At 41.1% G+C, this 13,876-nt stretch overlaps 1 protein-coding gene across 2 annotated transcripts in view; it reads left to right on the top strand.

Annotated features, from left to right (window-relative positions):
• TANC1 (tetratricopeptide repeat, ankyrin repeat and coiled-coil containing 1) overlaps positions 1–13,876 on the top strand; it is a 69,627-nt gene that overhangs the window by 16,801 nt on the left and 38,950 nt on the right. Inside the window, exons 2-3 of one of the 2 annotated variants that reach the window (XM_048953687.1) lie at positions 4,377–4,451; positions 13,452–13,655. In XM_048953687.1, the coding sequence (XP_048809644.1) occupies positions 4,391–4,451; positions 13,452–13,655 (265 nt within the window). In that variant the 5' untranslated portion in view covers positions 4,377–4,390. Of the gene's footprint in view, positions 1–4,376; positions 4,452–13,451; positions 13,656–13,876 lie in introns of those variants that run through there. The other variant, XM_048953686.1, reaches the window with a different exon arrangement.

The raw sequence follows: 13,876 nt of genomic DNA, 5'->3' as shown, positions 1-13,876 counted from the left end.
ACCATTAAACCAGGGTATCAGCAGTTAGAGCTTAATAGTTTTCAAGGTGCTCATATCTTTTTTTAGCATATAACAAGAATTTAAGATGGTGCAGCTTTGCAGGACAAGACAGTGAAGTTTGTATTGGAAGTTCTATGTTGGAATTCCAGGAGGTGCAGAAATGTAAATAAAAACAGCTTCACTGTTACTTCATATTTTGCAGTGTTCAGACCATCTATTTTTATGTTAATGATTGGCAATGTTTTGCTCATAAGCTGCCCTGAAAATGTTGTTCTTTCCAGTTGTCAGGTAGGATGGAAGAAAGAAAGGCTGAGGGCCTCCCTTCTTTGTAGGGGCCGAGTATGTAGAAATACACGTGTATGTCAACATGGTTATATTCCTAGTTTGCGCCAATGATTCATTTTTTGTATGCGTTCATCATTAATCTAGTCCAAACTTCGCTCTCCATTCGCTTTTGTTGTAATTGTTTTGGTTTTTGTAATTGTTTTTGGTTTCTTTTCCACACCTGCAGCCATTATTCTCTCAAACCACCAGCTGTTGAACTCGGTGGGCTTCGGTGTTTGTAAAGCCGGGGTTGTGAGTCGTAAGCAAAAAGCCGCCCAGGAGGCAGTGCCGCGTGCTCGCAGCTGAGGCCGACTGCAGCGGGGCTGTGCGGGGGGGTCCGTCCCCTCTGCCCTGCCTTCGGGAGGCCCTCGGGAGCGCTGCGTCTGCACGGGGCCCGGAGCGAGGAAACGGGGCTGTGGGAGCCGGTCCGGAGCGGGGCCGCCATGACGATGAGAGGCTGCGGCGCCTCTGCCGTGGAGACGGGCCGATGGGAGCTGGGCTGTGCGGCCTGGAGGAGGCTCTGCGGACACCTTGCTCTGCAGCCTTACAGTATGCGAGGGCGGCTTATGAACGGGAGGGAAACGGGCTTTGTGCACAGGCCAGTAGCGATAGGACGAGGAGGAGTGGTTTTAAACTGAAAGAAGGAAGATTTAGGTCTGATGGGAGGAGGGCATTCCTTTCTCAGAGGGCGGGGAGGCCGTGGCACTGCCCGGAGCTGGGGGGCAGCTGCCCACGGCAGGGCTGGGGCTGAGGGGTCCCTTCCAACCCAACCGTGCTGTGGTTCTGTGGTGTAATTTCTGTTTTAAAGTAGTGCTGAGGGAACAGAGTGACTATTGCAAAGAGAAATCAGCTCAAAGGCTGCACGTTTGATGTTTTGTATTTTTTTTTTAATAAAATGCTTGGTGATTTAGTGTGTTGCAAAGTATACTGTGATAAGTATGTAGCTGATATACAATAGGCCTTCTATGGTCTTCATATATGTCAAATTGTTCTGTTTATTAATGAACGAATTTCCCAAGTGCCACAGAACATTCTAACAGCATACAGCACTGAACAGTTGTGGAGGAAACATTAAAGATTCAGAGCCAGACAGAAGGTGGGAACACCAAACTGGGGATGCTCCTGCAACTCTAACTATTCTTCCCACTCTTCTACATCTGCATTTTCTTTCTGACTTGAATTTTATGATTGAACACTGCTCTCCACTAAATGCTTTAAATATACCCGTGAATGCCCACCAGTAAGATTAAAAGCCACATTACTCCTGAGTATAGTGACATCAATTGTGACCTACTATAATGAGCTGAGAAAGTTTTCGTTTTAAAGAGCTGTCCGATGCACATAAAAATGGGTTCCAAAGAGCTTATGACATTCAAACTGCAATGTTAAGGTGAGATTTATGTATCTGGGTTTCCAGAACAAATGAGTGCCCAGTGTGCAAATGCTAACCATGGGGTCTGCGTGCTTCCAGATTCACACGCACAGTGGCATCTGCAGTCATGTGTTGTGAAGTGACTGGAAGGAATTGAGATGAGCCAGAAAAATGTACTTATTGATTTAAAGTGTTTTGTATTAAAATAGAAAAATCCTTTCTAAAATATTGTTCAGGAACATGGAAAGAAGTCTGCTGTTTGTCAGAGAAAATATCAACAGTACTCTGGTTGGCTGAGAGGGAAGATATATGTAGCACATATGTATCACAGCTGTCCTGTAGCAGTGCTATACTTTACTCAGTTGTGTGAGGCCATCAGGGAGGCCTGGTGCAAGTAGCTGACACTGCAGCACATTCTACAGATCATTCTGTAGGTACAGCACGTGGCTTTCCTGGATTGGTGTGCTTGTAGGTGGAAGTTTCTGTTTTGTTTGTGGGCATCATTTCAGTGGTTGCATGGATGGGATGTGATTACAAAATGAAAGATCTTAGTACAAAACAAGAACAATTTCTAATTTCCTAATTTATGTATGTAAGGGTTCTTTTTTTTTTTCCCCAGTCCGTAAATGTGAATATGTTGCTGTTTAAAAAACAACAACAAAAAGCCAAGAACCCTGGTGTGGTGGGCTGTGTCTATGTCTAGCTTTTCCAGAATAACATAAGCAAGCAAGGAAGGGAGTTTCTTGATATTGTCTTTAGTTTTTCCTTTTTATGACCTCATGGTTGAACTTCAGGAACTGTTTTCTTATTTAAAAAAAAAAAAAATCAGCTGTTGCTCAGGGAAGTGTTGTTAACCATGTTTTTCATCCAGTCTTCTCAGTATTGCCAGGCAGATGTGGTGAGTGCTGACACGTGGCCTCTGCCTATAGGACATGGTTGATTCTGAGTCACTGGTGTTAAAAGCACATTGAGCATATAAATAATAAATATGGTCCTACTCTGGGAGTGTTTGGCAAGTTTTCATTTTTTATTGCTGGAAGTTTAAAGGTCTGAGAGTACACCAGAACTTGCTCTACTGTTGTAGTGTCTTTTTTCCTTTATTAGTCCTCAGAAGTTGCCTTGTCCAAGGCACAGGTCATCAAAGTGTGTTTGCTGCCTGCGTGCCTCACAGTTTGTGATGCTGAGGAGTGTAACAGTCAGTGCAGCTTGTTGGAGAAGTTAGTCTGCTGCAGGAAAAATAAGCATCTTGCGTGCGCATCTGTATGCATTTGGAACTGACTCAGGGATCAATGTATTGAATACAGTGTAGGCTGTGGAAACCTCCTGGTTTTCTGATTGGTGGAATCATAGAATCAGTCAGGTTGGAAAAGACCTTCAAGACCATTGAGTCCAACCACAACCCAACCATCCTACCCTAACTCTAACAACCCTCTCTAAATCCCTGGGCACCACATCCAAACGTTCTTAAACACATCCAGGGCTGGTGACTCAACCACCTCCCTGGGAAGCCCATTGCAGTGCTTAACCACCCTTTCTGTAAAGAAGTGTTTCCTGATATCCAACCTAAACTTACCCTGGGGCAACTTGAGCCTATTTCCCCTCATCCTGTCACCAGTGAGATGTGCTTTCAGGTTGTTCGTAGGAGCTTAAGAACTCTTGTACTGATTTTTCTTTTTTCTGCTTTATTTCATTAGATTGAGTGAACTTCCTGAAGAATCCATATTTTTGGGGTGGAAGATTTTTTGCATTTTCTTTTGATTTCATGCGTTTGTATGGTATTCTGTAACATTCAGCATCACCTGATTACTTTTTCTTTCCTTCTTCCTCTTGTGTATCCTATGCTAAACGGAGACAGTTTTCAACAGCTTTTCAATGAAAAAAAATAAAATGCATGGGTGCTCCAGAAAGCTTTTTAAGAAAGAGCTGCTCTCTGCAATTGCTTGCATTCTGCTTTCCATACTTGGTAACCAAAGCTAGTTACCTGAAACATCTAAACTGTCTTCCACTGTATAACCTGGATATCTTTTCCTTAATAATTCTCTGAAATCTGCAGCTGCTGCTCACTTGAGGTTAAATGTGAGTTCTGTGTGCAGGGTGGGAGATATGCACCTGCTCACATGAGTGTGTGGGCAGATACCTCTGCTTATAGCAGTGAGGAGAACTGCAGTAGCACAGAACTTGTTTGGCTCTTCCTTTGTTGGTTAGCAGCATGTTGTATGTCGGTAAAAACCAATGGTGTGTGATACCACATCCCACATCACCACCTGCTCTGCTTCTGTGGTTTGGAGCCTCCAGCTGACCGGGCTGCTCTGCAACTCCCACAGCTGTGCTGATGAGCTCAGGACAGGAGCTGGAACTTTACTCTCTTTTTGCCTGGGTGTCTTACAATAATGTACACAGGTTTAGCCTTGTAACCTTAATTACACGTGGAATGTGGAGAATGCTGAATTATTACTTTTTTTTTTTTATAAGACAGTGAACTCTTGATTGCTTTGTTCAAGTATTGAAACATTTTTTCTGCTTTAAGGCTTGGCTTAAACAAGCTGCATTGCAGGGAAAAATAAAAGAAAAAAGTATTTGGTTACCTCCCTGTTTTATTTAAATTGATCCATCCTGTATTCTGTTTGGCTTTGTGTGAGTGGCCAATACTGATGCTGCATTTCTTTCTGTTATCCTTTAGGAGCAACACGTAAAATGTTAAAGGCAGTTTTAAAGAAGAGCCGAGAGGGTGGAAAAGGGAGCAAAAAAGAATCAGGTATGAATATTCATTACAGAGGATGACTCATATTCCCCATGGTAGGTTCACCTGTGCTGCTGGCCCTCTGCTCAGACAGGTTACATGCAGAGCACTCATCTGTGTGAGGAGGAGGCTTAAAGCTGGCTGGGAGTGCGCACCCAGTGCATTTGTTCCTGAGTTGCTGCTAGGAAGAAGGGCAGATTGGAGCACCTTGCTCTTCATTCTTACCATAGAAGTACTGAGTGCAGGATGGATGGATGGTTCAGAGAGAGATTTGGGTTACTATTTCTTGTGGGTCTTATGCATTGTGTTTTGAGCAGTTTTGTTTGTTTGCTTCAGCTGTCCAAAGTTGGCAACTGCCTGCGTTGTGGGAATCTGTATTTTTCCTATTAAGCAAAAGATCATTAGATATAAAATACTCATAATAGATTTCAAATTAAAAAGAAGAGAAAATCTTGTGTATTACATTTCTGCAGAACATGCTCCATTATTTCAGTTGGCTTTTTAGTAACATGAGCATTGTCATTCTGTTGACCCAGTATCAGGCCTGAAGGAACATGAATAATGGAAGCATTGTGCTTAGTTCACAGCATTCCTCCTGCACTAAAATCCCATCAGAAGTTTAACATCAAATGTAGCACATAGCACACATGAAAACTTGATTAATTTCAGTAGAATTTAATGTGGTAAGTAGTTGGGATTTTTCTGTTTTCCATTTTAAAGTCTTTGTTGGACTTCTGTATAGTGCTCAAAAAGTGTTGTATCAACAAAAAGCTGATGTTTAGAATGTAGTGCTGCAGTGCTGCAAAAGCTGAAAATCTGGAGAAATAAGAATGGGATCAGTGCTTATGATTTCTGTGCAATGAAATAAAAGGTATGGAAATACTTATGTGCTGATATGCACCCAATGATTAGGGATTGTCTTCATATTCAGATTTTTTAATTGGGGTAACAAAAAGGTTCTATTATCAATAATTTTTTCTCAGATTTTATTCAATTCTACTGTAGATCAGATTTTGCTACATTGCTCCTTTGAGACCACGTTTCCTTTGTTTTTCCTTCTAAAAGGAAATTCTGGTATCTACACCTGAAATATCTTTGACTTAAATATGATATAGTGTTATTTCTGTGTTATGCTGTGCTATGTCCTGGTGTACATTTAGTTATTTTCTGAATATATGTAATCTCCTTATTGACGTTTTATACTAAATGAGTTGCAGGAAAATTGTGAATTTGAGATTTATTCCTCTTTTTACATATGCTCATTTACAATTAGGAAATGGATTGTGGTCAGTATTTTTATTGAAAAATAAAATGGCTTTCAAAGGCATGTAACTCTTGCTGAGTTGTGATTGCTTGTATAATATTCTGCCATTCAAGTTTTTCTTTCTGCTGCTAGAACTTTGAATTACAGTGTTTACATTTACTGATGTGAGGTTTTTTTTTTTTGCTAATGGCAACTAAGTTGCTACTTTAAAATCAAAGTGAAGCTCCTATGCAAGAAGGCATAATCTTTTATTAAAGTCTCTATTTAATCATTAGTTATTTAATCATTAGTTCCACATGACATCCTGGTCATCAGATTAGAATAAAAATGAATTTGATGGATGGACCACTCACCGGATAAGGAATTGGCTGAATGGTTGTGCTCAGAGAGTTGCAGTCAGTGGCTCAGTGTTCCAGTGGAGACCAGTGATGAGTGGCATTCCTCAGGGATTGGTGCAAGGTCTGGTGTTGTTGAACATCTTTGTAGGTGACATGGACAGTGGGATCAAGTGCCAAGTTTGCAGACGACACCAAGCTGAGTGGTGCAGTCAACACGCTAGAAGGAAGGGATGCCATCCAGACGGACCTGGACAGGCTGGAGAGGTGGGTCCTTGCCAACCTCATGAGGTTCAACAAGGCCAAGTGCAAAGTCCTGTACCTGGGTTGGGACAATCCCAAGCGCAGGTATAGGTTGGGCAAAGAATGGCTTGAAAGCAGCCCTGAGGAGAAAGATCTGGGGTGTCAGCTGATGAAAGATTCAACATGAGCTGGCAATGTTCCCCTGCAGCCCAGAAGGCCAACTTACTGTGGGCTGCATCGAGAGGAATGTGAGCAGCAGGGCGAGGGAGGTGATTCTGCCCCTCTGCTCTGCTCTCACGAGACCCCACCTGGAGCACTGCGTCCAGTTGTGGAGCATCCAACACAAGAAGGACGTGGAGCTGTTGGAGCAGGTCCAGAGGAGGGCCACAAAGATGATCAGAGGGCTGGAGCACCTCCCCTGTGGGGCAGGCTGAGAGCTGGGGCTCCTCAGCCTGCAGAAAGCTCAAAGGAGACCTTACAGCGGCCTTCCAGTACCTTAAGGGCCTACAGGAAAGCTGGGGAGGGACTTCTTGTAAGGGTGGGTAGTGACAGGACAAAGGGAAATGGTTTTAAACTGGAAGAGGGTAGATTTAGACTAGATATTAGGAAGAAATTCTTCACTTTGAGAATGGTGAGACACAGAACAGGCTGCCCAGTGAGGCTGTGGATGTTCCCTCCCTGGAAGCACTCAAGTCCAGGCTGGATGGGGCTGTGAGCAGCCTGGGCTGGAGGGAGGTGTTCCGTCCTGTAGCAGGGGGTTGGAACGAGATGGTCTTAAAGGTCCTTCCAGCCCAAACCACCCTATGCTTCTATGAAAATTACTTGCCTGTATGTAACTTGTTTAGTTGGAATGGTTTTTTTGGTCACCACTTTTCACGCATTGTCTCATTAAACATTGGTATCTGACTGATACGCTTGTAACTAAGGTCAGAGCAATGAGAGCTTCAGATAACCTCTTAGCCAATCAAAGGATTGAGATCCTTGAATAAAACAAGTTTGTGTTTTAAAACCAAGTATGTGTATTCAAATGACATTTTCTGTCTAGACTCTCTATGATGTTAGGCTTTAAATTTTAAGTGCGGAGGGACTTTCTGCCAGGTTAAGCACCTACCACTAGCTGGAGCATTGAACTTTTACTGGAATACTTCTAAGTTTCAGTGTGACTTTTGCTTGTTACTCTAAAAATATTTTGCAACAGAAGAGGCTTTGTTCCATGCTTAAAACATGGAACTGTTTTTGATTGTTCTGTGTTGCTTTGCCCATGTTCTGTGGCTGCTGATGGTTAGTTAAAAATTGAAACTCCTTTTTTTTTTTTTTTTTTTTTTGCTGAGCAGTGAGTATTTTATGGTGACTGCTTTTTACCAGGAGTTAATTCCAGTAATAAATCCTGCATACGTTTAGAAGGGAAAAAGGAAACCAATCCTCTCCTTGAAGGACATAAATAGAAATTTCTTCAGTGACCCCAGTAACTTCTGCTCGTCACTTTTTTTTTCTTTAAAGCATCTTAAAAAAAAAAAAAGTTATCACAACAGGAAAATGTATTTTGTGTGAAGAAAAAGTAATCCAGATTTCAGATTTAACTGTCAGAAAGTGGGCAGATAAACCCAAGTGCAAGCACAACTGACAAAGGTTGTCCATTTGGTTTTTTGAACTTTTATTCTAATTTTTACTTGCTTTGTTTCTCACTTGAGGCTCTTCACTTCTGCCCAGTTACTTAGGCTGTAATGAATTTGCTTCCCCTTCCAGGCTAGTTTCTCCTCTTTTTTGGCCAGTCCATACCTCATTCTCAAGAGCAAGAGAATTAAATATTGATTTTCTTTAATGGAATCATTTTACATGACGGAAGCCTATTCGTATCCCAGAAAGATCACCAATGAACTGCTTCACCTCCTATGAGTTTTTCTTCAACTCCTGAACTGTGTGTGTGGTTACCTTGTCTATAGTGCAAAGACTCAGTCCCTTGGTGCCCTCTGTTCTAGATTCTTTTCTCATTGTATTGAATCAGCTGTGTATGCACATGCACGTGTTTTCATTTTGAAAGGCACAAATACCTTAAAGAGCAACTGTCAGTGTTGCACAGTCAAAATAAAGCGCTGTTTACACTTTCAGGTGAGAGTTCTGTCCACTGCTGCTCATCAATTCTATTGAAAAGTAGGATGGGAATGGAACACAGGGAAATGGTTCCTTAAAACATCAAAAATGATGGGTTTGGTAATCCTTGTTTTTCGTTTTCTTAGACATAGCAGTACATTATTCTCAGAAGTGCTGGATTGTATTCCTGATGCCATACAGCTAATGCCCTTTTTCCCCACAGCTATTTCCTTCTGATTATGTCTGTAAAGTCTTCACTTTCCTTTATCGTTTGTTAGGCTTCAGTGTGCCCCACCAGCTATTTTGCCGGAGTAGAAGTTGTTAATACTGTCAGGAATAACTTGTGTTTCTGTGTGGGGTATTTCTGTTTGCAGAGGCCGTGTTACGCAGTGCTGCACAGACACGTACATTGGTACAGTTTGTTACTCGTGCTCTCCCTGAGAGCTGGTTTTCACAGAGTTGTCATGAGGCCTTGAGTGCATTGAGAGCCATGTGTAAAGCAGCTAAGAAAGTCACCCAGCAGTAGTTTTGATCTTTTGCACACTCCCCCTGTCAACTTTGCTTAATTCTGTCTCAGAGCGTTATACTTCTTCTGAAACAGCAAAGAAGTTATGCCTTTTAAGCTCATGTTTTCGGCTTGCCATGCTGTCTTCAGCAGGCTTCAAACAGCTTTAGAGAGTTTGTGGTGAGTGTATATGCAGAAGTTATTGTGGAATCACTCTGGTACAGGGCCAGGTCATATTTTGATAATCTCCAAGGATGGAGACTGCAGCCTTTTCTGCTGTTCAACAACCCTCACTGTTTTTAACACCGAAACACTAGAGTTAGACAGATGTAATGATTTCTCTATTCCAACAAATGCCAGGGCAGTTTGCAGACAAAGCGTGTGCAAAGAGATTGAGTTTGAGGCAGCCACCAGGTTTAATGCTGGGAGTGACCTCTTATGTAGAGAACACTGATTTCGCTATTGTCTTAACTGCTTACTGAACCCTGAGGATTGTTGACGTAGGACAGCAGTGACCTTGCTAGGCGTGCACCTCTGCAGCAGTTCTGTTAATATTTTCTTTTTCTGACAGAAGTTAGCTGTGGTACTTGGGTTTTTATCAGCTTCTGATTTCATGCTTAGAATTTGCTACAGTAACTTGAAGTTCTTAGCAGTCACATAGCAGAGTTTGTTCTTTGCTTCTTTGCTGTCCAGTTTACACCAAAGTTAGGCTTAATCAGATCTGGGCAGTTACAGTCCTTGTTTGTTTGAGAAGTGCTGTTGGTGCTCTGTACATCCTGGCATGCTTGCTAGGAAGCTTTTTAAGCAACAAAATTCTGTAGAGCTTTTTTTTAAAAAAAACATCCGTAAACAGACTCCTTTTATTATAGCAGAATTTCTTAATCAGAAATGCGTTTTGAAGTGAGCTAAGAGTCTTCTGTTTCACTTAGGCAGGTAAATTAAGGGAACAAATACAAAATCACCCACCTCAGAAGTAGACATTGAGTGATTTCAGTGGAATACTGTCTGCTGTGCAGTTGCTGCCAATATTCAGACGTAGGGAACCTGCATTTTGGTTGGGTAAGCTTTCTATTTTGAAGATAGAGATCCTTTTTTTTTTTTTCATGACAAAATCACCTGATTTCTGGCATCAACACCATACTGTAGTTTGTATATAATCTGGTAAAGTAGTTGAAGTTCTTTGGTTTCTAAGAAACTTGTAGTGAATGAAGAATGTACTTTATTATGTCTCATACTGACATAAATACTGGAAAGGTTTTCATTTTAGTTATCCTCTCTGTTCAAAAGAAGGATTAGTTTAATTTAAAATTAAAGATGTAGATCCTAATATCCTTAAAATACCAAATCATTCCGTTAGTCTGCCTTCCTTGTATCTATTTGCATCTTAAAAAACAAGCAAACAAACAAAACCAAGAAAACAACACATTATTAATCTGATGATGCCTTTCAGTTGCATCCCATGGTGCAACTAAACTGTGATTTGATTTCCATTGCCTGTAGCTAACAGCTTTTAGAAAGGCCTTGGAGGAGCAGCTTCTGCTTTCTTGGAATGGCTCATGTTTGATGGCTGTCCTCTGCAGTTCTATAGTATCCCAACCAGGTTTTAATTAGAACCTGCCATCCTGCCATTTTTTTCTGCTGCAGCAGTTAGTGTTTAAAAATGTTCCAACCTCACTGAGGAAATGATGTCCTCATAGCTTGAGACCAGTATGATTGGGCTTTCTCAGGGCTTGTGTTGTAATAGCATATATAAGAATGGCAACAAGTGAAAGCAAGTTTAAAATTAGGAAAATAATTGAAAAGGAGTATTTCAGTGAAGCATGTTTTGGATGTTTGTTTGCTTGTTTTAATCACATTGCTCTTAGAATCTGAGTCATGATCTGTGTACCTGTCCCCACAGTACCTCTGCAGTGTCAGGGAAATACAATCAGCAGGAAAAAAAAAGTAGAAAAGAAAAAAAATGGTGAGACATGAATAGATTGTAAAACATCTTCGAAGTTATTGCCATAATCAAATCATCTCAATTTAGTGATTGAAGATATGCCATAGCAGTGTATTCAGGGCTTTTGTAGCCCTTGATTTTGCAGGGCTTTTCCGTAATGTATCATTTCATGTACAGTCGAGAAGGACAAATTAAAATCCACGCAGTTTATTGAGAAAACAGTGAGTTAGCAACAGTTTGCTGCTTCATAGTACAGGGGAGTCGTGGGTGGACTTGCTAACCCTGAAGGGGGAGGAAGTCATTTTGGTCTTTGGTCTCCTGTTTCTTGTGCTGTCTGAGTAGCATTCCAGCTGGAATACTTACAGAAATTGCAAATCGCTGCCTCAGCAGCATATCCAATTAGAAATTCTTAATAACACTGTTTTCTCATTGTGGTTACTTGCATTACTGTGCTGCTTCCGTGCTTTTTCTTCATGTCCAGAAACCAGAATGAACATTGTAATCGTTTTTCAGTGTGGTTCAACAAATAGAGGGGTGAGGCCGTGGCACTGCATGGAGCTGAGCTGCCCCGTCCCTGGAGGTGCCCCAGGCCATGGATGGGCACTGGGCAGCCAGAGCTGGGGGGCAGCCAGCCCACGGCAGGGCTGGGCTGAGGGGTCCCTTCCAACCCAGCCATGTTTAAAAACAGCTACTGTCAGTTTAATTTTGGAAAGAACAGAGGAAAAGATCCTTAGCCTTTCGGCTTCTATCAAAAGGAAATGAGAACGTAGCGACTCAGGTATGAGATTTTTTTTGAATGTCAAAATGTGTATAGTTCTGTTCTCTAAAATGTTCAGGTTTTTTATTCTAATTATATACTTGGACAGTACTTGTTTTTGAGATGGGTGTATTACAGCACTTTGTTGAAATACTGAAGCCACTTTTCTTGTTCCCAGGATTTAAAACCAATAGCTGTACTCCTGTAATAGTTGTAATGTAATTTTATAATTAATACAAAGTTCATTAAGTATTTATTTTAATTTCTGTCCTGATTTAAGCTGGAGTTGTTCATTTAAATCAGTGCCTGTTACTATGACTTTTATTTGAAGAAAGAGGAGAACTTTTGGAAGGTGATGGTTAAGTTGATTTCAAAGGTATAAAAGAGTAAGTTTCACACTTATGAAAGTCAAGAAAAGTTTGACTCTGGCATAGCATTCTTCAGGGTTGTTTATCTCACAAATGCGTGTACGTAGCTGTCATGTATGGCTCTTGTGAGAAAAATAGTATGTCTAGGAAAAATGTCATCTGAAGGACGTGCACCCTTGGAAATATGCAACTAGGTTTTAAACTTCGCGCCCATTTGGCTTTGTGCAGACTTCTGCAAAAGAGAGTGGTGGCTGAATAGACACAAACGTTTTTACTTTTAGCAAAGGAATTGTTTGTTTTTGCCTTCTGACAGTGCGGGTGTTCCCTGTGAGCGGGCTAAGCTGCCTGTGGGGCGTCATGGCAGAAGAGCAGCTCTTCAGAATTGAAGGCAGCAAGCAAATGACAGCAGTGAACAAGAAAGGCAGATCTTAGGGAGGCACATTGATCTGAAATGTTTCCTTTCTGTAAGATAATAAACCATAATAAGGAAACCATATTTCAAAAGCTGTCACTTCTGCTTTCTTTGTTGTTCTGTTTTTCTTCTAGTTCTGCTTTGGGTTCCCGTACTTCAGCCGTGCTACTTGTCACTGTGTGGATCTCAGTGAAAAATATTCCGAGTATTTTCTCTCCTCTCTCTATCAATTTTGTTTTACGTTTCACACTGATTCAGTTTTGTGTAAATTATTGAGCAGTACCCTACTTGGGATAGTAAGAAAAGCAGCTGTAGTTAGATGCCAACCTTTTGCTTTTCAGCTATTTCTGTCATGTGACGAGGAGGAACTCACTTTCTGCATGTGTTTCTGCTGTCTTCCATTCTTGTAAGCATGTATTTTCTTCTGTTTTGAAAACATATTTTTGACTGTTCCAATGCTGCATTTCTTGCACCGGTAGGATAGATCTCCTTCCTGCGCATTTGCCTATTTTGATCTGCTACTTAGTGTTGTGAACCAATAGTTGGTTTGTTCCTAATAGAAAATAAAGCATATTGCTGTTAAATTGCATTTAACTGGACTTCTCTGTTTTGGAACAGAACGATGACTAGGCTAAGCCTAGAGCGGTTTTGCACGAGCGCTTCCTTGCCAGACACTTCTGTCTGTGTGTATGGAGTCACCAGACTAAACTTCTAACTACTTCAGCACGCAGTGCACTTTCAGATGGTCGCTGAATTTCAGGGTATCACGCTGATCCTGATAAGTCTTTCAGCAGTAGATATCCTTTTGTCTTTGTAAGAAATGTAGTTTTGCCTCTGAGGATGAAATCTGGAAAGCTGCAATTTTGTTTAAAGTGAAGTTTTTCTTCCCGCTTGCTGTCTTTATTACGGTGAAATAAAATCTCACTTAGTTGTGCATTTAAATGTTCCAGCGAATTTCCTGTTTGGATTCCGTAGTGGCAGGTACACAGTGAGAAGAGAGGGATCATGCTGGCTTGTTGATGGCAACTAAATGTTTTTCTGTGTTAAATATCTGTATCTTGTTATATCACATCATGGGTGTTAACATTTTATTTTTAGCAGGAGACTCCTGCCCAGAGAATGCTTTGCAGAGCGTTGCAGCATCCGGCCACAGTGCAGATCTTCCCACTGGCAATCAGCACATCCTGGGGGATGCTTACAGGATGAACTTGGCTAAAGGAGTCTCAATGTCTTTGCCATCTTCACCTCTGCTGCCACGCCAGTCTTACTTGATGCAGTCACGATCAAACAAGAAGTCCCCAGGTAAAATGAAATTGATGTGCATCTAAAACCTTTGTAGTATTTTGACTCAATTTATGACTTAAAGTAAAAGTAACACTTTTTAACATTTTATATTTTACATGATCTTTTTCAATAAAAAAATGAAAAGTGAAAGCTTTTTTGCATGTTCTCATGTAAAGAAGATAATTGGTGGTTAAATGGACTATATTATTTCAAATAGCAAATAATTATTCTAATTTTTA

The sequence above is a fragment of the Lagopus muta genome, chromosome 8 (genome assembly GCF_023343835.1).
Source record: "Lagopus muta isolate bLagMut1 chromosome 8, bLagMut1 primary, whole genome shotgun sequence".
Lineage (NCBI taxonomy): Eukaryota > Metazoa > Chordata > Aves > Galliformes > Phasianidae > Lagopus > Lagopus muta.
Note: the sequence above shows the minus strand (reverse complement) of the source record. Positions and strands in the feature narration are given on the sequence as shown.